The following is a 24,921-nucleotide window of genomic DNA, read 5'->3' as shown; positions in this document are numbered from 1 at the left end:
TCACACGAAACCTTGGTGCAGACAACTGAGGATTACTAAACTTAAAAATCCGGACGAATAATTAACTGGCTGATGAATTGTATATGGGCAAAACTGAACATTAGCAATTACAATTAAATAAACACTTGATTCTATGGGTATTTATATATGTTTAATGTTCTTGGCCATGTTTACGAGCAAACATATCCTGATGTATGTAACAGTCGCAAAATATATTACAATTACAACAGGGTACCAGTCTATTGTTGCTGCCGAGAAAGTTCCAACTTTGTTTGTGTACCGATCATGATAACATTGGCCGAGCGTTGTTCCAATGGTTGATGTCCTTCCGCCGCCATATAGTGCCCTGTGACTAAAGTAGTTCTAAATATTGTTCCCTGTGGCTTTCTTAATCTAACGGAAACGGCGGAAGTTGTTCAGATTGGGGGCACACAGTAAACATGGAGAGCAAAAGTCCAAACAAACCGGCCAGCCAACCCCAGAAAAATTGTGTCGTTATATATCTTGTAGCTTATAATGTTGCACAAGTTATTGGGTAATGCATGTATGACTTGAGCTTGTCTTTACAAAATTCTGCTAATTATTTTACTCTGTGATTCGTTGATTTCACTGTTAAAGGCTATTGATCGGGGTGGGAGTGGTTTAGCTATAGAGATATCATGTATAGAACGTAATTAATGGATAATGCGTCATTATTTACTGAAAAACTGCCAGTGCAATGTGCACCACTGACCCAGTGGAAGTTATTGGCAAGCTTTTAAATATATCCACATTGGTCGAGCCAAGACTTGAACCCATGTGGGACAGAGGTGAGATAGATGTGTGACTTGCACACTGTGAAAGAGCTGTAAAAACAAGCACCTTAGGCCACTTTGCTTGACAGTCACACGATTTTGTCTTATTACGTGCATTATATTAACCTGATTGTTGTCAAAATTTCCATATAAACTGTACTGTTAATAATAGTAAAGAAAATTGTGAAATACATATTTAGTTAAAACACATTTGGAATACAGTATTAAAACATTGTAATGGTCTAAAGCACTCACTGTGTGGGCCAGGTCTCTGGCTTGGCCAGTGTGGGATTGTAAGAAAGTTTGCAGTGGGTTGGTGGTTCTTCTTGTGTTGTTTCTTTCAGATGTTTTGACTATATGGTCTTAAATGAATTAACAAAAAGGAGCAAATAACAACAGGTTTACTAAATTTAAGAAATAATTTCTTTCACAAGAATACAAAGTGGAAATTAAAAAGAACATATAGTATTATGAATTAATCACAAAACTGTCCTAAAAGCTATCATCATCATCATCAATCCCATAACCCAATGCCCAATCTGAACGTTCTACCATAAGTAAAAAAAATTATAATGTCTTCCAAAACAAATTTCTGTGTATTCCATATGAATTCAAAATCTTGACGTGCTGATGTACCAATAGCCTGGAGTAGTGTTGACGTGCTAACAGTCTTGATTTGTCACAGTGGTTTAATCCAAAATGTCTCAAAATGAATTCACAATAATTCCAAGATAGGGATTTGGTCAGAAAGTATTATTTAGCACTTATAATTCCAGTGAACAATTTAAATAAATAAAACCTCTTGAATATTAACTGAAACACAACTAGAATTGATTCCTCTAACGACTAGAGTTAAGATAAGAATGAGTATTTGTTTATCACTATCTTTATATGAGAAAAGCTAGGACACGATAGCATAACCAGGATGAGGGTCATTTTTTTCCATTTAAATCATTTCCAGAACATTCTAATTTGTAAATATGGTCAGATTCTCTTAATAAGTTTAACAAAGAACATGTAAAACGTCAGATAGACCAGGATTTTCCCCAAGGGGAGTGATAATGTTCATAACTCAGAACCATATGTGAGAAAGCTTGCCGGTAGCTTCTCGTGGGTCGGTGGTTCTTTCCGGGGTTTTCCCAGGTTCTTCCTCCACCGTTAATACTGGCCGCCATGTATAGCCTATCTTGTGCTGAAAAATAGCGTTAAACCCATAACAACAACAACAACAACATAACTCAGAACCAGGTAAACATGTTTACATACAGATAATAATCTTAATATTAAATATACAATCATAAACAAATATTAGCTATGTAATATGTTGTATATAAAAAAGACAATCAGGTAGGCCCAAACTCAAACCCTCAGTTATGGAGAAAGGTCAAAGGTCAATCACAAATACACACTAAATATACATATCATAATGGACAAAAGACATCATACACTGCAAATTAAATATACACAACACAACACTGGGTGATTTCTCCAGAAACTGGACTGGCTGCTAAATATAGTCTATCAAGAAAAATGGCATTAACACAACACCAACATACTGAATCATTTGTTTACATTTCCCATGCTTGTCACCTTCTCAGTTCACATCATATACTTCTGTAAATATTAATCCACAGAACTTGTTATCTTATCAGTTGTTCCTTGAAGATAATGGAGCTACATTAAATTTGCTATACATCATAAATCTGCATTGACATCATCTATGATCTTGCTTGCAACAGTGATTATTGTAGTTTTTGGATGTGTTCAAAAGAAAGCATTTCTTGCAAGACACAAAATGTGCTTCAAGAGATGAAAATCATTAATTGTATGAAAATTAAGCAGTGATTTAGTAAGATATACAAGAAATTGCTTATTTTGGAAGAATGCCATTCCTTTAGCTCTCTTGGATATTAAGATTGTCCCATTGTAAACTTAGCATTGTCACAGGTAAATTCAGACTGCCTATATGTGTATGTCCTTATGTTCTACATTGGAATCTATGGTGTGTCACTTGGGTTATGCCTAGGGAAAGAGTTTAAGTTTATTATTTTTTTTGTACTTATATCCAGATTTGTTTTATTCCTATACATAGTGTTTTAGTGACATTTTTGGTATTTGTGTCAAATACTGACTGGTTTAGTTTTGAAGACTTTGGGTGAGTCAGTTTTATCCTGTGCTGCAGTCTAGTTATTTGCAAAGACATGGTGTGCTTTGGAAAGAAGAATTAAGGTAGACAATTTAATGTCACTGGTGGTTGATGTAATATACACGCATATGCAAGCCATTAGGGGATTGTTTATATCAAGGAATGAGAACATGGAACATCATTGTAGTGACATCATCATGATATTGGTTGATAAAGATGAAAGTCAAATCTGCTGAAGAGAAATTTACCAGCATTATTGTGTGCCATGTTTCAAATCCGAGAAACGTGTGTTTTATCATGATAGTAAAAATGTTAGATTTCAAATAAAATAGTCTGTAGACATTTTAGATGATTACCTATTAATAAATCTAGAGTGTCTGAAAAGCATATCATCGACCTCTCAAATCATCATTATATGATTGAACCCAAAATTTTACAGAATGGTGTGAGTCCTGTAACCTTGCACATGGAAAGTCATCAAATGGACTAGCCAGCATTTCAAAAGTTCAGTTGAATACAGCAAGGCAATCATATAGATGTGTGTACAAAGAGACGTATGAGCAGAAATTATTAAAATGTTCCAAACTATTCAGCTGGAGGATCATCATTATGTTTGTCACTGACAATAAACTCATTACTGTCATTACCAACAGACAAATAGACCACTTCGGTGACCTAGTGGTTAGAGCATCTGCCTTGGCTGCAGGAGGTTGCAGGTTAGAAACCCCAATCAAGTCATGCCAAATACTTTCAAAAATGGTACCAACAGCTGCCTTGCTAGGCGCTCAGCATTAATAGGTTAATGTTAGGACTGGTCGGCCTGGTGTCAGGATAGTGTGACTGGGTGGGGCATCATGCTACATATCTGAGGCGTGGTACCCCAGTACTAGACACCACAATATGCCACACTGCAGACATCGTAGCGATATGACTGCAAACTTGTTAAAACTTTGTTAAAAATTCAAATCACTCACATACACCCACGACAGACACATAAAGTTGTCTTATTTTGTTTCTCTTAAAATTTTGCATATTCCCCAATACAGGCCGTAATACCTTGTTTAGGATCTACTTTCCAGATTTTCATGTGACATAAAAGTCTTCATTTGCAAACAGTATGTTTAGAATAACAGCTTCTGTGTCAGTTTGATTTGTCTTTCAAACTCCATGTTGAAGTACACTGCTTCAGAGTTTATTGATTTAAAGGTTGGACATTTTGTTGTAAGTTATTCTTTTACAAACTCAATGTTAAGTGCCAAGGATATTATTTTTGAAGGAATTAGGACATCATTATCTCCAAAATTTAGTCACAATTAGAGTATTACCCCCACCCACCAGTACTTATTGTGCATTACCAATAACCCTGATGACATGCAGTCTGCAGGTTCCATGCCACTGTTTTGTAGTTTCAGAGGCTTCTTTCACCATCTTTGTGTTACTTAACTGCTTCCCTCAGACCCGACTATAACAGCACTTGGGAGTGGGCATGTAGGAGGTTCAAAACACCACATTATACATTTTCAAACCAACAGTCAAAACAGGATTTCTGACATTGAAGACTGAAGGTGGCCAGGACCAGATGGAATAGTATGGTGCAGGATGTTTAATCACCTCTCAGGGAGGCTGTTTCTCCTGATAACTTCTATGGGGAAGAAGCTGCTGTTATTAACAGATGAAACTATTTGGAAATGCCAGTATTTCTTTATGTGCCATTGATGGAACTGCCAGTAGTTCATGCTGTACCCTAGTTGGAACTGCAAATGGTTCATACTGTGTCCTAGTTGGAACTGCCAGTATTTCATACTGTGTCCTAGCTGGAACTGCCAGTATTTCATACTGTGCCCTTGATGGAACTACCAGCATTTCATACTGTGTCCTAGCTGGAACTGCCAGTATTTCATGCTGTGCCCTTGATGGAACTACCAGCATTTCATACTGTGCCCTTGATGGAAATGCCAGTATTTAATACTGTGCCCTTGATGGAAATGCCATTATTTAATACTGTGCCCTTGATGGAAATGCCATTATTTAATACTGTGCCCTTGATGGAAATGCCAGTATTTAATAATGTGGTCTTGATGGAAATGCTAGTATTTAATAATGTAGTCTTGATGGTACTGCTAGTATTTCATATGATGACTTTACTGCCAGTATTTCATACTGTGCCCTCAATAGAACTATGCATGTATATACTTTTTGTATTTAGGTATATTTGCAAAAAAATTAATTTAAACCACCATATATGAACAACTATTAAATTCATTTGTATGAATAGTGCCACCTGATTCTACAGTCCTAGGGTCATGGGCAAAGTAATTAAGTAAAGAAATATATTTCAAGTACCTGTCATTTCTCTCTTTTCATGTTTGATTTATCAGGAACTGTTGGTGATTGTACTTTTTCATATCTTTGTTGTGTGTATTCAATTTTTGATTTTACATTTTTTATATTTCAGATGGAGTGCCATTTTGTTTGCAAGCATCACAGAACTCATTACATATAGATCATACAACAATTTGTTCAAGGGCATTGCTCCGATGTTGTACATATTCCAAACAGCCGCTGTTTTAGAGGTTTGTAAATTTAACAGGCTTGGGAATTAATTTATCACAGGTATGGGAATTCATTCAAAACAGGTATGAGAATCATCAAAAATATTTGGATTTCAGAATTTATAACAGGCATGGGAATTCTCTAGAATATTGTGATTTCAGAATTTATAACAGGCTTGGGAATTCTTTAGAATATTGGGATTTCAGAATTTGTGAAAGACTTGGGAATAGTAATTCATAATTCATAAAAGACATGGGAATTCTCTTGAATATTGGGATTTCAGAATTTATAACAGGCATGGGAATTATCCAGCATGTTGGTATTTCAGAATTCATAGCAGGCATGGGAATTATATAGAATTTTGGAATTTCATAATTCATAACAGGGTCATAAAAATTACTTCCATCAAAGCTGTCTGTTGGACTTTAGAAAATGGCAGTCCTGAGCCATATTTTCATCAAAATGCAAGTCCAATATATAGAAATACATGCATTAGAGGTAACGGAGAAAACTGAGTACCAGAATTAGTTAGTCCTGGAAGAAGATGCTTTCACTGGACAGTTTCGTTATGCCCAAGATGAAGACCCAGCAAATCAAGCTGGAAATAAGCAGCATTTCAAGGGTTAAAGTCCCATAACTCAGACTTGGTAATTGAAGATACAGTTATAAAAATGGCAGACATTATGTGTTGTGACTGTTTGTTATTGCCAGTATTCTGCTTTTCAACATTCTCATAACATGTGCCCATTTAGCACAGAAACAGGTGCTTTGATCTATATCATTTTTAAAGAAATAAAATCCACAGAAATTGAGAAGGAAAATAAGCATTTGTGTACAATTCTTATTTTTCTTTAATTTAGTAATATTATATGTACTATAAGCTTCTCAATATTGCACTTAAAGATGTTCTGTAATACAAATTGGATTTCATGTTTATGTGGACTTTTCCTTAATCTAGGTGTCATTATAATGAGGAGAGAGTTTCTTTACACATTTATGATTTCTTTAATGAATTGGGTTATTCCTATCATGTACTTTACATATGCAAATCAACATAATCCTCTCTCTCTCTCTTCAGTAGCAGTGCTCAAAAGATTGTCCATACAAATCACCAAAGCTAATTTCAAATCAGTTAAGTACTGTGTAAAATGATGGCTGCTCATTGCTGGCTGTCTTTACTTTATATTGGCCTATAGGACAAACAACTATATAAACTGTCCAGGGTGATAATATTCTATGAGTATTGAATTGCCTCCATGACATCAAATGTATAAACTGTCCAGGGTGATAATATTCTATGAGTATTGAACCATGACATCAACTATATAAACTGTCCAGGGTAATATTCCATGAGTGTTGAGTTGCCTCCATGACATCAACTATATAAACTGTCCAGGGTGATAATATTCTATGAGTATTGAATTGCCTCCATGACATCAAATGTATAAACTGTCCAGGGTGATAATATTCTATGAGTATTGAACCATGACATCAACTATATAAACTGTCCAGGGTAATATTCCATGAGTGTTGAGTTGCCTCCATGACAGCAAATGTATAAACTGTCCAGGGTGATAATATTCTATGAGTATTGAACCATGACATCAACTATATAAACTGTCCAGGGTGATAATATTCTATGAGTATTGAGTTGCCTCCATGACTTCAAATGTATAAACTGTCCAGGGTGATAATATTCTATGAGTATTGAACCATGACATCAACTATATAAACTGTCCAGGGTAATATTCCATGAGTGTTGAGTTGCCTCCATGACATCAACTATATAAACTGTCCAGGGTAATATTCCATGAGTGTTGAGTTGCCTCCATGACATCAACTATATAAACTGTCCAGGATGATAATATTCTATGAGTATTGAATTGCCGCCATGACATCAACTATATAAACTATCCAGGGTGATAATATTCTGTGAGTATTGAATTGCCTCCATGACGTCAAATGTATAAACTGTCCAGGGTGATAATATTCTATGAGTATTGAATTGCCTCCATGACATCAGCTATATAAGCTGTCCACGGTAATATTCCATGAGTGTTGAGTTGCCTCCATGACATCAACTATATAAACTGTCCAGGGTGATAATATTCTATGAGTATTGAATTGCCTCCATGACATCAGCTATATAAGCTGTCCACGGTAATATTCCATGAGTGTTGAGTTGCCTCCATGACATCAACTATATAAACTGTCCAGGGTGATAATATTCCATAAGTATTGAATTGCCGCCATGACATCAACTATATCAACTGTCCAGGGTGATAATATTCAATAAGCATTGAGTTGCCTCCATGACATCAACTATATAAACTGTCCAGGGTGATAATATTCTATGAGTATTGAGTTGCCTCCATGACATCAAATGTATAAACTGTCCAGGGTAGTAATATTCTATGAGTATTGAACCATGACATCAACTATATAAACTGTCCAGGGTAATATTCCATGAGTGTTGAGTTGCCTCCATGACATCAACTATATAAACTGTCCAGGGTGATAATATTCTATGAGTATTGAATTGCCTCCATGACAGCAAATGTATAAACTGTCCAGGGTGATAATATTCTATGAGTATTGAATTGCCTCCATGACATCAACTATATAAACTGTCCAGGGTAATATTCCATGAGTGTTGAGTTGCCTCCATGACATCAACTATATAAACTGTCCAGGGTGATAATATTCTATGAGTATTGAATTGCCGCCATGACATCAACTATATAAACTGTCCAGGGTGATAATATTCTGTGAGTATTGAATTGCCTCCATGACGTCAAATGTATAAACTGTCCAGGGTGATAATATTCTATGAGTATTGAATTGCCTCCATGACATCAGCTATATAAGCTGACCAGGGCAATATTCCATGAGTGTTGAGTTGCCTCCATGACATCAACTATATAAACTGTCCAGGGTGATAATATTCTATGAGTATTGAATTGCCTCCATGACGTCAAATGTATAAACTGTCCAGGGTGATAATATTCCATGAGTATTGAATTGCCGCCATGACATCAACTATATAAACTGTCCAGGGTGATAATATTCAATAAGCATTGAGTTGCCTCCATGACATCAAATGTATAAACTGTCTGGGGTAATAATATATAATGAGTATTGAATTGCCTCCATGACATCAACTATATAAACCGTCCAGGGTGATAATATTCTATGAGTATTGAATTGCCTCCATGACATCAATGGTATAAACTGTCCAGGGTGATAATATTCTATGAGTACTGAATTGCCGCCATGACATCAACTATATAAACTGTCCAGGGTAATAATATTCCATGAGTGTTGAGTTGCCTCCATGACATCAACTATATAAACTGTCCAGGGTGATAATATTCTATGAGTATTGAATTGCCTCCATGACATCAATGGTATAAACTGTCCAGGGTGATAATATTCTATGAGTATTGAATTGCCGCCATGACATCAACTATATAAACTGTCCAGGGTGATAATATTCCATGAGTATTGAATTGCTGCCATGACATCAACTATATCAACTGTCCAGGGTGATAATATTCAATAAGCATTGAGTTGCCTCCATGACATCAACTATATAAACTGTCCAGGGTGATAATATTCTATGAGTATTGAGTTGCCTCCATGACATCAAATGTATAAACTGTCCAGGGTAGTAATATTCTATGAGTATTGAACCATGACATCAACTATATAAACTGTCCAGGGTAATATTCCATGAGTGTTGAGTTGCCTCCATGACATCAACTATATAAACTGTCCAGGGTGATAATATTCTATGAGTATTGAATTGCCTCCATGACAGCAAATGTATAAACTGTCCAGGGTGATAATATTCTATGAGTATTGAATTGCCTCCATGACATCAACTATATAAACTGTCCAGGGTAATATTCCATGAGTGTTGAGTTGCCTCCATGACATCAACTATATAAACTGTCCAGGGTGATAATATTCTATGAGTATTGAATTGCCGCCATGACATCAACTATATAAACTGTCCAGGGTGATAATATTCTATGAGTATTGAATTGCCGCCATGACATCAACTATATAAACTGTCCAGGGTGATAATATTCTGTGAGTATTGAGTTGCCTCCATGACATCAAATGTATAAACTGTCCAGGGTAGTAATATATAATGAGTATTGAATTGCCTCCATGACATCAACTATATAAACCGTCCAGGGTGATAATATTCTATGAGTATTGAATTGCCTCCATGACATCAATGGTATAAACTGTCCAGGGTGATAATATTCTATGAGTATCGAATTGCCGCCATGACATCAACTATATAAACTGTCCAGGGTAATAATATTCCATGAGTGTTGAGTTGCCTCCATGACGTCAAATGTATAAACTGTCCAGGGTGATAATATTCTATGAGTATTGAATTGCCTCCATGACATCAGCTATATAAGCTGTCCAGGGCAATATTCCATGAGTGTTGAGTTGCCTCCATGACATCAACTATATAAACTGTCCAGGGTGATAATATTCCATGAGTATTGAATTGCCGCCATGACATCAACTATATAAACTGTCCAGGGTGATAATATTCTATGAGTATTGAATTGCTGCCATGACATCAACTATATAAACTGTCCAGGGTGATAATATTCAATAAGCATTGAGTTGCCTCCATGACATCAAATGTATAAACTGTCCAGGGTAGTAATATATAATGAGTATTGAATTGCCTCCATGACATCAACTATATAAACCGTCCAGGGTGATAATATTCTATGAGTATTGAATTGCCTCCATGACATCAATGGTATAAACTGTCCAGGGTGATAATATTCTATGAGTATCGAATTGCCGCCATGACATCAACTATATAAACTGTCCAGGGTGATAATATTCTATGAGTATCGAATTGCCGCCATGACATCAACTATATAAACTGTCCAGGGTGATAATATTCTATGAGTACTGAATTGCCGCCATGACATCAACTATATAAACTGTCCAGGGTAATAATATTCCATGAGTGTTGAGTTGCCTCCATGACATCAACTATATAAACTGTCCAGGGTGATAATATTCTATGAGTATTGAATTGCCTCCATGACATCAATGGTATAAACTGTCCAGGGTGATAATATTCTATGAGTATCGAATTGCCGCCATGACATCAACTATATAAACTGTCCAGGGTGATAATATTCTATGAGTATTGAATTGCCTCCATGACATCAATGGTATAAACTGTCCAGGGTGATAATATTCCATGAGTATTGAATTGCCTTCATGACATCAATGGTATAAACTGCCCTGGGTGATAGAATTCTATGAGTATTAAGTATGAAGCTATGTGAATCTCAGCTGTTCATACATGCAGCAGGTTATTGGCATATATTTCAGTGTCAGAATCTCTCTCTCAGTTTGTGTTTGGGGGGTATGTACTTTTTTGACACACATGACATGTTTGCATTTATTTGGAAACCTTAAAATTGTGTTGATTATTTCAACTGTAGAGTTCCTTCAATTTACTTTTTCCAATCATACTAAAGTATAAACTGAATCCAGGATTAATAGATCATGGTCTTCTATCGCATAATTTGCCATTAGATCAGAATCTGTTTTGTTTGTTGTACTGATTACTTCTAATAAACTGCATATACCCAGATCTGCCATTGCATTATACATTGTCATACCGGGGCCTGTGTTCTGTGCAATTGGACTTGTCAGCAATAATCTACAGTAATTCTCTAAAACAGCCAAAGAAGTATAGTTTAGACAAATTTATATGTAACAACCTTTATGTTTGATCAACCTGACAATTAATAATAACATTTCCCCATCTTGACATCATATAAACACAGCAAAGAAAGAGGAGGCAGAGACATAGACATATAAACACATTAGAGAAACAGAAGTCAGAAAAATACTAACATATAAACGGAGTAGAGAATCAGAAGGCAAAGAAATACTGACAGAGAAACAGAAGGCAGAGAAATACTGACATATAAGTAGAGAAATATAAGGCAGAGAAACACAGATTTTCTTGTTTTAAATTGTACACTTTATATTTATACTTTGTTCACTGTTTCAGATTCTTCATAGTGCTACAGGAATAGTGAGATCTAACCCTGTATTGACCGCTTTCCAGGTCTACTCACGGGTCTTTGTTCTCTGGGCAGTGCTGTATAGTGTACCTGTTGTAAGTCAATACATGTAGCAGTAGTGTACCAGTCATAAGTCAACACATGTACCTATAGTGTGACAATCACAAGTCAATACATGTAGCAACAGTGTGCCAGTCACAAGTTAATACATGCAGCAATAGAGTACCAGTTACAAGTAAATACATGTAGGAATAGTATACCAGTTGCAAGTCAATACATGTAGCAATAGTGTGCCAGTTGCAAGTCAGTACAGGTAGCAATAGTGTGCCATTCACAAGTTAATACATGTAGCAATAGTGTGCCAGTCATAAGTCAATACATGTAGCAATATTGTGCCAATCACAAGTCAATATGTATAGCAATAGTGTGCCATTCACAAGTCAATACATATAGCAATAGTGTGCCATTCACAAGTCAGTACATGTAGCAGTAGTGTACCAGTCATAAGTCAATAGCATACCAGTCATAAGTCAATACATGTAGCAACAGTGTACCAGTCATAAGTCAACACATGTATCAATAGTGTGCCAGTCACAGTTCAATACATGTAGCAACTGTGTGCCAATCACAAGTCAATACATGTATCAAAAGTGTGCCATTCACAAGTCAATACATGTAGCAATAGTGTGCCAGTTACAAGTCAATACCTGTAGCAATTGTGTGCCATTAGTAAGTCAATACATGTAGCAATAGTGTGCTAGTCACAAGTCAATACAAGTAGCAATAGTGTGCTAGTCATAAGTCAATACATGTAGCAAAATTGGACCAATCACAAGTCAGTACAGGTAGCAATAGTGTGCCATTCACAAGTCAATACATGTAGCAATAGTGTGCCATTCACAAGTCAATACATGTAGTAATAATTTACCAGTTGTAAGTCAATACATGTAGCACTAGTGTACCAGTTGTAAGTTAATACATGTAGAACATCTATCTGAATGTAGAAAATACAGTAGGTGAACTCAATCATCTCTCCTACCAGTGAACCCTGTACTGTGAGTCCCATAACTTCAAGTTTAGAAAATTTGATAATTGGTAAAGCCTTCTGATAAAAAAAATGAGAGTAAATATTCTATAATGGAATCATCTAGAAGATTGATGGGTGAGGTCTAGTTATATGTAACTCAGCAATTAAGGGTTCAGTTACTAGTATCATTATATGTGAGGTTCTTCAAGCACATCCATGTTTATTTGTCTTCACTTGGTTCCTTTGTTTTTAACCCAAACTCAAATTGGGTCGTACAATAAGCGACAATCTGCAGCTCTTTCAAAAATAATTGGTGGGTGCACATGATTCTTAGTGCATGTCACTTTAGGGATTTTAAGGGATCCTTAAGAATCAAATATAGATCTCGAATTAAAAAAATATCAAACACAGTTAAATGTAAACAGTTTAATCATTAATCACTTGTATATATACCATTGCTCAAGTTACAATCCCAGGATACAAACTTGTAATGTCTGTAAACTTAAAACTTCAAATGAAAACACTGGGCAGAACTTCAACATTTTAAGTTTTACTACTGTTCTGAATTATACAGAATTTCCAAGGTGAGTTATGTAATCTATAGTATTTAATCCCAGTTCAAATCTGTCACCTGAACAAAGAGCTCATGTTCTAATCTCTATAACACTAGAAAAAGCCACGAATCGTGTTACCGTATTATACTCATATTTAAGTTGGATCCAACTATAATTTGTATACTAGACCAAGACCTGCTAATGCATATTGCTCCAGCAGATCTTGGTGCATGTGTCTGTTGGAGTAATCAATAGATTAAACAATAGTGACCCTAATCTGCTAGCACATTATATAACAGCAGATCTGGGTCTGTCTTGTTTGTAAATTGGAGTCTACTTGTACATGACTGTATGGCAAGTATCACTTAATGAAACTTGTATTCACACCTACTAAAAGTGGGTCACAGTGACTTCCTTTTATTGCACTAGTCTTGATGTAAGATGTTTTGGATCATGCAGTTCCAGAGCCTTTTAGACATGGGATGTTTCAGAATTCTTTTAAAAATTCTCTGTAAAAGGAATGTATTTATCACATTTTATCTTGCAGGTACATGATGCGATCTCAGTTGTCCTGTTGGTCTTTGCCTGGTCTATTACTGAGGTCATCCGATATGCCTTCTATGTCTTTAGTCTGGTTGGTGAGGTGCCATATGCACTGCAGTGGTGCAGGTCTGTTTTCCTCAATTTAACATGTTATATAAGTGATGAAAGGTGTGATAAACGAGTCTCAAGTCTGAAATTGATAGATATTACACATATGCAATATTACATGATCATGTTAAAGAAGGTCAAAGTACAACATTGAAGACATTAAGACCAAAGTGATTTACTATTTTCAAGTGGTTTATCAGATGAAGTCATCAAAATTATAAATTACATTTTATGTCGGAGATAATTTTGTATGAGCTCGGTGAACCTTGTTCAGTGATTTTTTTTTAATGATTGCCAAGGTCACAGAATCTTCCAATGTCATACGATCTCCCAAGATTATAGAGTCTACTATTAGTTGACTCGCTTTATATTTCTCATTAAATAGCATTCTTTTTTAAAGATCCTCAGTTTGTCAATCAACAGTATATTTATATTTACATAATGTTCACATTTGGCTATTCTTGTTTACTCTCATTCTAGTCTTTGTAACTATTATAAATTCTTGTATGGTCAGGTTAGCATATGATGAGGTCCTGCATCATCTGTCATCAGTCTTGCATCTCATGTCTTGTCAGACATCCATGGAAACCACCAACATTTGAAGGGCTTTAAAGTTTGGTCAAATCTGCCATTGAAATTGCCACCATTTCGAAAATTGGCAAAAACTGAAATAATTTCAAAAAAAATGCAAATTAGAATTTGTTTAAATTTAACAGAAAGCTCCCCAGCTTGAAAGGCTTTCAGTTTCAGTTTAAAATATGCCTGTCAACAGTTAAATATGACCAATTGCTAAAAATAAAAAAACTTAAACAGCGTTTTCGCAAAAACTTCTCCACAGAATAGAACCAAACTGGACCAAAATCATACTGACATAAAGGACTTTTACTATTTTAAAAGATTGTTAATGTTTTAAAGGACTTTTAATGTTTTTAAAAATGCTTGTCAAATATAGATGAAGAAACCTTAATACAGTTGTTTTCTTAACATATGCAATCATCAAAACTAGAAGAAATTTCTACAGCTGGCATCCTGCTAATATTTCTGGACAACTGCTTCTGCATTTGTCTGTTAAAAAGATGTCAACCAATTGAGCGGTCCCATCGGTTCTTAATATATTGTTTCATTTACGCAAATACACTGTGCAGTCTAATTAAAATTAAGATCTAATTATAACAAACAGGTATGACAATTCCCAGATCTAATTATAAAAAACAGATATGGCAATTCCCAGATCTAATTATAATATGCATATATAGCAATTCCCAGATCTAATTATAACAAACAGATATGGCAATTCCCAGATCTAATTATAATATGCATATATAGCAATTCTCAGATCTAATTATAATATGCATGTATAGCAATTCTCACATCTAATTATAACAAACAAATATGGCATTTCCCAGATCTAATTATAATATGCATATACAGCAATTCCCAGATCTAATTATAACAAACAAATATGGCAATTCCCAGATCTAATTATAATATGCATATATAGCAATTCTCACATCTAATTGTAACAAACAGATATGGCAATTCCCAGATCTAATTATAATATGCATATATTGCAATTCTCACATCTAATTATAACAAACAGATATGGCAATTCCCAGATCTAATTATAATATGCATATATAGCAATTCTCACATCTAATTATAAGGTACAGATATGGCAATTCTAATATTTAATTATACTAAGCAGGTATGGCAGTTCCCAGATCTAATTATAATAAGCAGATTGGTAATTCCCAAATCTAATTATAATAAGCAGATTGGTAATTCCTAGATCTAATTATAATAAGCTGATATGGTAATTCCCAGATCTAATTATAATAAGCAGATTGGTAATTCCCAGATCTAATTATATTTAGCATTTATAGCAATTCCCTGTCCACTTATTTGTAACCCATGAGAATAAGCATTGGATTTCATGTTAGGGAGAGTTATTGCTGAAACTATATGTTCTGAAAGAAGCTTTTTGCTTTCATACATGTGAAAGTATGATTTAATGCATCAAAAGACCAATAAAAGGTATCTGTCAGCTGCCAGTGATCTCGATATTCATTAGATTGGGAGACCGTTCTTTACATTCTGCATCATATATATAATAATGTATATAATTTTTCCCTGATGTGTGTGTGTCCTAAAGGATCAGCAGCTTGAAACACATTTATGGGTGTTCAAGATTTGCTTTTGATAAGCTTCTAACATTGTTTTGCTGCCACCAAAATATATTTGGCATCAGATTAGCAGACAGATACTAGTCAAATCCTGTCAGTATCCCCTAGAGTGCCCTAGTTGAAAGATATCCTGTCAGTATCATCTAGAGTGTCCTAGTTTGAAAGATATCCTGTCAGTATACACTAGAATGCTCTAGTTTGAAAGATATCCTGTCAATATCCCCTAAAGTGCCCTAGTTTGAAAGATATTCTGTGATTAATTAACAACATAAATATTTTAGCATCAATACGTTAGTTTTTAAATTAAATATTATTTTATTCATATTCACAAGGTGCCATAATTTATTCATATTAAGATCATGCATACTGATGGGTCAATTATGTACATCTAAAAAAATTTAAAACATTTCCTCTGTTTTTGAGAAAGCTTTGATCATAAACCTACACCAACCCTCCAAGCAGTTGTCATGGCTTTTTCCCTGACCTATTATGGAGATTACCTTCTACAAATTCTTTCTTTTTTTCCATGATATGAATGTCATGTGTTTGTTTTTAAAATACAGTAATACCTCAAACATTCGCGAGGTTAGGTTCCAGAACCAGTCACGGATCAGGAGGAATCGCGAATGTTTGGTACGAGTCACTAAAAATGCTAATAAATGCTTATTTCTAGGGTTTAAACCCTAAATATGACCCAAATCATGCTCCCAAAGCACTTTAATTTCATTTAAAAGTTAGCTTAATACATTACCCTTAAAAAGAGAAATAAATGGTTGACGTAAAAATAGAGTACAGTATCACCTAATGGGTATTTGCCACACTAGCATATTTACAGTACGGTACATGTATACTAATATTACCCCTATACTAATTCATTGGCTGCCGTTTTCTTTTGCGCTCACAGTAAGGTAAAACCAAGTAACGAATGGGACTGTAAACTTAATGACTGACGTTTTCTTTGTCATTGTCAGGAAGGTAACTAGGTAAACTTCATATGTCACAAAAGTCATATAACGAAGGTACAATTCAGTAAAATGAAGGAAACATGTACGTAGAGGGTACAAATGAAAATTTCGCGAATCCGTGAATTCGCGAATCCAGAAACGCGAATGCACGCGGTATTACTGTATGCAAAACTTTTGAAAATTTAGTTTATCCTGAATTTTCCAAATGTTATGCATGTCAGAAGATACTCTTTTCCTGCATAGTCTTTACAGAATATACATCTATATATTTTCTGTACAGAATATGCAGGGTACCCAGGTGGCCAACTGGTTTAAAGCACTTGCCTTTACTGATCATTGCCATCTCATGTTTGTCTGCCTGGGTTCAAGACTCGGGCTTGGCCAATGTGGGTATTTGAGAAAGCTTGTCAGTGGTTTCCTGTAGGTTGGTGGTTCTTACTGGGATTTTCCCAAGTTTATCCTCCACCAATTATAGTTGCCACTGTGTATAACATATTGTGTGCTGAAATGAAGCATTAAATGCACAGCAGCAACAACAACGGAATATACATAAAAGCACTTGCCTTACCATGACGTTATTGATGCCCCAAAGAAAATGAATCCTCATATTGGTCACATGCATGTGTCTAAACCCCCAAATGTTATTTTATTCACTGACGCAATAATATTTTAAAATTTCCTTTTTTTTAATTTCAGATATTCATTTTTCATTGTTCTGTATCCAGTTGGTGTAACTGTAAGTTGGTCTTTTATTTATTTTGTATATTATACTTGAAAGGTGCTGCATTTAAAAGTGTATTTATTACAGCTTTAATCTGATTTCCTTGTCTGACTTGTGAACATCCATGGTTGTCCCTGGCTTAGCAGCTTTGAAATTATGTTTGCCCAACAGATTTTTTCTGGTTGCCCATGAGATTAGTGCCTTTGCCCTCCACATATTGCAGCAGTCAGAATTTTTCACCAACTTTTGTTGTGCTGATAGTTATTCCTAACTACACACCAGTCTTGTAACTCAATATCAGTCCTGCCAAAGGAAAGCATCACACAAGTTTATTCACATATTTAATTGGACTGCTCTGGTGGTCTAAGTGGTTAAAGCATCTGCCTCTCATGCAGGAAGTTGAGGGTTTGAACCCAGCCAAGTCATACCAAAGACTAATTAAAATGGTACTAGCAGCTGCCTCACAAGTCACTAAGCATTAAGAGGTTAATGTTACAACTTCTTGGCCTGATGTCAGTATAATGTGACTAGGCGGGACATGATGTGCAGGCAGATCAATTTCTATGCCTATCTTGCAGAACAGAGTAGAAACCAACTGTGTTGACTCAGATCTGTGACTGCATTGTGCAACAGTTGATCAGGTTCTGTGCTGTTTGCATGTGATAATTTCCCCCAAATCATAGATAACAATGCCTTCTAATTAGTAAATTAGTCATTAAAGCCTAGTGCTTAATACATAGCTACATAATATTACATAATATCTTTTCACATGCATAATCAGGTCTTGTTAATGATCAAATGAACTCAGTGCCCCAGACATTACTTCATATTATCAAATAATAAATTAAATGACAGACCATTAGTGAATCTGGGTTTCCTTAATAGTGATAAAAGCTCAGTATCGTGGACATTATTGGCATGTACAATGATGGTAGAGCTAGAGTATTCATCAGGTTTTATATTGCTAATTACCCAGTTACAGTTGCCTTCAAAGATTTTGTTGTTTCTTTGCTTTTGATGGAATATGTTTTTGTTTTTATCTTGTGTTTTGTTTTGTAGGGTGAATTGCTGTCCATCTTGAATGGCCTGCCATATGTGAAGTCCTACAAACTGTATTTTGTGGATCTGCCCAATGCATTCAACATGTCCTTCAACTTCTACTACTTCCTCATCATCACCATGCTGTTGTACATACCTAGTAAGTACCTACATCACTACAGAGGTTTCATAGGTAATGACCTATGACACTGTATAATTTTCATGGTAAGTACCTATATCACTGTAGAGTTTTCATGCTAAGTACCTATATCACTGTAGAGTTTTCATGCTAAGTACCTATATCACTGAAAAATTTCATGGTAAGTACCTATGTCACTAGAGTTTTCATGGTAAGTACCTATGTCACTAGAGTTTTCATGCTAAGTACCTATATCACTGTAGAGATTTCATGCTAAGTACCTATATCACTGTAGAGTTTTCATGGTAAGTACCTATGTCACAGTAGAGTTTTCATGGTAAGTACCTATATCACTGTAGAGTTTTTATGGTAAGTACCTATATCACTGTAGAGTTTTTATGTAAGTACCTATGTCACTAGAGTTTTCAGGCTAAGTACCTATGTCTCTGTAGAGTTTTCATGGAAAGTACCTATGTCTCTGTAGAGTTTTCATGGAAAGTACCTATGTCTCCGTAGAGTTTTCATGGTTAGTACCTATGTCTCTGTAGAGTTTTCGTTGTAAGTACCTATGTGTCTGTCAAGTTTTCATGGTAAGTACCTATGTCACTGTAGAGTTTTCATGTTAAATACCTATGTCACTGTAGATTGTTCATGGTAAGTACCTATGTCTTTGTAGAGTTTTCATGGTAAGTACCTCTGTCTCCATAGAGTTTTCATGGTAAGTACCTATGTCACTGTAGAGTTTTCATGGTAAGTACCTATGTCACTGTAGAGTTTTCATGGTAAGTATCTATGTCATTGTAAATAATGTATATACTTCCTAATAAGATGGCTCATTTATTAATTGACCACCCATCCTACCCACTGTATTGGGGGCTGCAAAGAGCTAATTTATTTTTGCTTGTTTGATCCATCAGTGAGTCAGAGCTGGAGTTTGGAAACTAAATAAGCCATACTTGGTAGGTCATTAGAGAGAAAAAATAAATACAAAGCCAGTGTGAAATAAATACATAGATATTATACACTTTGTTTAGTATCCCTCTGCTCTGGTGGCTTAGAGCGTCCTCAGATGCGGCAAGTCGTGGGTTTGAACCCCGACCAAGTCATACCAAAGACGACTTATAAAAATGGTACTAGCAGCTGCCTTGCTAGGCTCTCAGCATTAAGAGGTTAGTGTTAGGACTGGTTGGCCTGGTGTCAGGATAATGTTACTGGGTGGGACATCATGCTACATGTCTGCTGCATGATTCTGCAATGATAGGCATCACTATAAACTGCCACACTGCAGACATTGTAGCGATATGACCGAAAAATTGTTAACTATCTTATTGAACAGTTACCTTTTGTTGAACTTAGTGATTGTAACAGTCATCATACACTTTGGAGCTGTAAAGAGATGGAGCAAAGAGTTAAAACAAATTAGAAAACCTGGTTGCATATTAAAGCTTTTGCCTTTTTAGCTGATCTCTATGAAGCTGAGATAAGTCATTGTACTGACCCTGGTGTCAGCATCAGCAACCGCACAGATAAAAGCATAAACATAAATACACTGTCAGCCATTTTTTTAACCTACATTGTAGGAAATAGTTTTGAGTGAGTTTAATAGTATCTGCCCCCATGTACATTTTTGGTCAAGTTTTACATTTAGCTTAGGTTTTCACATTTTATAAATACTGTTATACTTAAAATCATGAAACTTGGTAAGGGACAAATCTTAAATGAATATTACAATGTTATTACAAATGTAGGTCACTATAATATATAATTTACACTTAACTGACTTTGATTACATTTATTTCTCAAGCTTTACACATCATCGAACTATATAATCACACCCTTACAACAAGTGAAAGTTACTGTGACCTACATTTCTCATTCTCTTTAAGTTATTGGGCTTTAGCTTAAAACCAGAACTTGTAGTTTTTTCACACTCTGTATCTTATGTTTTCTTATGTCTTCAGTTTTCCCCCAGCTGTATCTTCACGTGTTTGCTATGAGAAAGAAAGTGATTTGGAAAACCAAAAGCAGATTGAAGTTCGAACAAAGAAAGATCACCATGCCCATTCCTATAATTTTTTAAAGCTAATATCTTTGCTGTGATGATTTCCTGACCACAGTATTTCATTTTTTTCTCACCCATTAAATTTACAATGAATATAAGAATATAATTTATAATGTATAATAACATACATTATATATATACATAATGTATGTTATTATACATGTTGATATTGCTTAAAGGCAATATCTATATTGCATTTAGATATTTAATATAATACAGTTATCACACATCTTTATGAATTAGATATGGGGAAAAGTCAAAAGTCAGAGAATATGAAAACTGTATGATTTTCTTTGGTCAGGCTTTGTCACATTAGCCCCAGATCAACAGTAATTTCAGGAATGTACTTATTAATACATTTTCACACCAAGGTAAAGACTCCAGCAGATATTTATTTAAGTAATTTAATTACTTTTGACTAAAATGCATATGAAAGCAGAATTTCAATCATTTTACACCAGCTTTCATACTAAATGATCATTTTGGTGACATCCATTTTAAAGAGCTGCACATGGGTGGCATAAAAAGGAAGATTGCCGATTGACCAAAAGAATTGGAACATTTCTCGGTCATTACCCAACTAAATGTTGATGGGAATGGACTGAAACAATTAAAATACTCATTTTGAATATAAGTTGGCAAATTTTCTGAAAACTAATTACATACTTGCAGAAATATCTACTTGAATCTTCCCATTGGCATGACATAAAGCTTCAGTCTTGAAAATACAGGTTACCTGTAACATTACATGACCAGATGGAAAATCACGTTTGACGTTCTGTGTCTGTTAACTTCTTATCAAGGTGTGTGATAGCCTGTCAAAAGAGCAACTTTTCCTGCATTAAAATGAAGCCAAAATGACTGAAAAGTGTTGCTGCAAATGTGAACATCTAATGATGAAATCGAGGGATAAGTTGGAAACTTCGTCATTATGTGTTCATAATATTTACCCATTTTAACATCAAGTTTACATCAAGTAACTGTGGAAAAGATAATAAAATGTTCTAGATATGCAGAAAAGTAGAGAAATTAGGCAGTGGTCATTTATAATAGACACACACCAGATTGTAAGTGACATTGGACTTAAGCATTAAGTGTAAAAAAAAATGTACTCCAATTTTTTCTCCAGGTGTGAATCTGCATTGAATAGGCACAGGAAAGAGTATATAGCAAAGTTTTACTTGGCCCACTGATTCAGAAATCAACTTCATTCCATTTTTGGGGCATACAGATTCAGCAAACATTAATGATGGAACTACTGCAAAATCCATGTTCCAAAATCACCATCATGGTTACCAACACCTCTGAAAATGATATTTGATCTTTGTCAGTTCAAAAAGCCCTCATCAAGTTCTCTCCATTTTCGGAGTAAATTGAAATCATGAAATCAGGTATATGTCCCTGCGTACAGATGGTTCAATGATGTATATCAAGGAGGACTTATCCTTGCAATGTCCCCAGGTGCTGTCTTGAGCTTTTTACCAGATAAAGCCTACACTTTTACTGCAGAAATTACAGCCATACTTAATGCTTTGAACTGCAACCTCAAAAATAAATCTCATCATCTTTCGGATACCCTTTCCACATTGAAAGCCTTACAAAATCCTATGTCTTACAAAACTTTAATTTCCCACTGAGCACGAAAACTGAACTTGCAGAACAAAAAAAATAAAAGATATAAAATGACAGTATAGAACTGGAAGCAGTCTGGTACACATTTTAAGTGTTTATTAGTTTAGAAAGATTTTAAGTTGTGAATATGCAGCATTCACAAAATTTGTGATAGTTGCATACCTAAAAAATTTTTTTTACAGAACTTCATGAATTATTTTAATTTTTTTTATTTCAGTTTTCCCCCAGCTGTATCTTCACATGTTTGCTCTGAGAAAGAAAGTGATTGGTGGTGATGGAAAATCAAAAGCAGATTGAAGTTCAGGAAGCTTCAAACAAAGCATTTTTTAAGATCACCATGCCCACTCCTATCATTTTTTAATTTTTTAAAGCCAATATCTTTGCTGTGATGATTTCCAGACCACAGTATTTAATTTTTTCACCCATTAAATTTACAAAGAATAAAAGAACTAACCTTAAATATTACAAAGTAATAGTTTCCTTGCTTGCAAATATTCACAGGAGGTCAATAAAGATACAATCAGTATTCAACAGAATAAGATCTATTCTTGACTGAAATTTTGTTCTTGAGCTCACATTAGTGGAACGCAAGACATAGCAGTCACTTTTCAGCTGACATCGATTCAACAATTTGACTTTTTGGTTATAAATTGATTAATTTGCATACATTGTTTTTTTTTTAGTTCTTAAACCCTTTGATAGATTTTCAATATACTTGGCATGAATTATTATGAGGCTAAGACTAATTAAACTATTGACTAGGCTAATCATGAGGCCAAGACTAATTTGACTAGTTTATAAGACTAATGAATGGGCTAATCATGAGGCCAAGACTAATTTGACTAGTTAATAAGACTAATGAATGGGCTAATCATGAGGCCAAGACTAATTTGACTAGTTAATAAGACTAATGAATGGGCTAATCATGAAGCTAACACTAATTCAACTAGTTAAAAAGACTAATGAATGGGCTAATCATGAGGCCAAAACTAATTTGACTAGTTTATAAGACTAATGAATGGGCTAATCATGAGGCCAAGACTAATTTGACTAGTTTATAAGACTAATGAATGGGCTAATCAAGAAGCTAACACTAATTTGACTAGTTAATAAGACTAATGAATGGGCTAATCATGAGGCTAAGACTAATTTGACTAGTTAATAAGACTAATGAATGGGCTAATCATGAAGCTAACACTAATTTGACTAATTTATAAGACTAATGATTGACCTAATCATGAGGCAAACACTAATTCAACTAGGTAATAAGGCTAATGATTGGGCTAATCATGAAGCTAACACTAATTCAACTAGTTAATAAGACTAATGATTGGGCTAATCATGAGGCCAAGACTAATTTGACTAGTTTATAAGACTAATGAATGGGCTAATCATGAGGCCAAGACTAATTTGACTAGTTTATAAGACTAATGAATGGGCTAATCATGAGGCCAAGACTAATTTGACTAGTTTATAAGACTAATGAATGGGCTAATCATGAGGCTAACACTAATTTGACTAGTTAATAAGACTAATGAATGGGCTAATCATGAAGCTAACACTAATTTGACTAATTTATAAGACTAATGATTGACCTAATCATGAGGCTAACACTAATTCAACTAGTTAATAAGACTAATGATTGGGCTAATCATGAAGCTAACACTAATTCAACTAGTTAATAAGACTAATGATTGGGCTAATCATGAGGCTAACACTAATTTGACTAATTAATAAGACTAATGATTGACCTAATCATGAGGCTAACACTAATTCAACTAGTTAATAAGACTAGTGATTGGGCTAATCATGAGGCTAACACTAATTCAACTAGTCAATAACACTAATGATTGGGCTAATCATGAGGCTAACACTAATTTGACTAATTAATAAGACTAATGACTAGGCTAATCATGAGGGCTGTTATACCGCCCACTAACCCATAGCCAGAAATTATGTTTAAAAAATATGCTTCTATAGGGGGCAGTGTTTTTCAATTAAAACACATCTGACGGTGGATCGTAATTTTTTTTAATTGCTTCTGTTGTGGGTTGTTTGAATTTGAAAGTGCATTCCCCCCGGGGTTATATGTTTTACTGGAACAGCCCTGAGGCTTGGACTAATTGGACTAGTTAACAGAATAATAATTGGGCTAATCATGAGGCTAATACTATTCAACTAGTCAATAAGACTAATGATTGGGCTAATCATGAGGCTAACACTATTCAACTAGTCAATAAGACTAATGATTGGGCTAATCATGAGGCTAACACTATTCATTGCCACTTGCCACTTAGTTTCAAGTGCTGTCATAGAAAATCTATGTTAAAGTTGTAGTTAGTTCTCCATAGGTATTATGATTGGGTA

General features: G+C 34.9%; 1 protein-coding gene across 4 annotated transcripts; it reads left to right on the top strand.

Annotated features, from left to right (window-relative positions):
- Positions 1-243: 243 nt before the first annotated feature.
- Positions 244-23,095, top strand: LOC149783686 (very-long-chain (3R)-3-hydroxyacyl-CoA dehydratase 2-like). Of its 4 annotated transcripts, none has more exons than XM_089931928.1 (7): positions 244-357; positions 5,396-5,513; positions 11,570-11,677; positions 13,711-13,832; positions 17,659-17,698; positions 18,743-18,881; positions 20,822-20,955. In XM_089931928.1, the coding sequence occupies exons 2-7, from the start codon at positions 5,478-5,480 to the stop codon at positions 20,938-20,940; spliced, it is 564 nt and encodes a 187-aa protein (XP_089788054.1). In that variant the 5' UTR covers positions 244-357; positions 5,396-5,477; the 3' UTR covers positions 20,941-20,955. The 4 variants fall into 4 exon arrangements, with proteins under 4 accessions (XP_089788054.1, XP_089788052.1, XP_089788051.1 ...); XM_089931926.1 differs by lacking the exons at positions 244-357; positions 20,822-20,955 and adding exons at positions 376-535; positions 22,772-23,095; XM_089931925.1 differs by lacking the exon at positions 244-357 and adding an exon at positions 376-535.
- The last annotated feature ends 1,826 nt before the right edge of the window (positions 23,096-24,921 follow it).

This window comes from Sinohyriopsis cumingii, chromosome 14, assembly GCF_028554795.1.
Source record: "Sinohyriopsis cumingii isolate HCF-2022 chromosome 14, ASM2855479v2, whole genome shotgun sequence".
NCBI lineage: Eukaryota > Metazoa > Mollusca > Bivalvia > Unionida > Unionidae > Sinohyriopsis > Sinohyriopsis cumingii.
The sequence above is the reverse complement of the archived record's forward strand: the minus strand, read 5'-3'. Positions and strand labels throughout refer to the sequence as shown.

Excerpts from the sequence above, each read along its gene's own strand:
- LOC149783686 (XM_089931925.1), top strand. The coding sequence starts at position 441 with ATGGAGAGCAAAAGTCCAAACAAACCGGCCAGCCAACCCCAGAAAAAT. Across the intron at positions 536-5,395 it reads AATGTTGCACAAGTTATTGG|ATGGAGTGCCATTTTGTTTG; the intron begins GTAATGCATGTA and ends TTTATATTTCAG. Across the intron at positions 5,514-11,569 it reads AAACAGCCGCTGTTTTAGAG|ATTCTTCATAGTGCTACAGG; the intron begins GTTTGTAAATTT and ends TCACTGTTTCAG.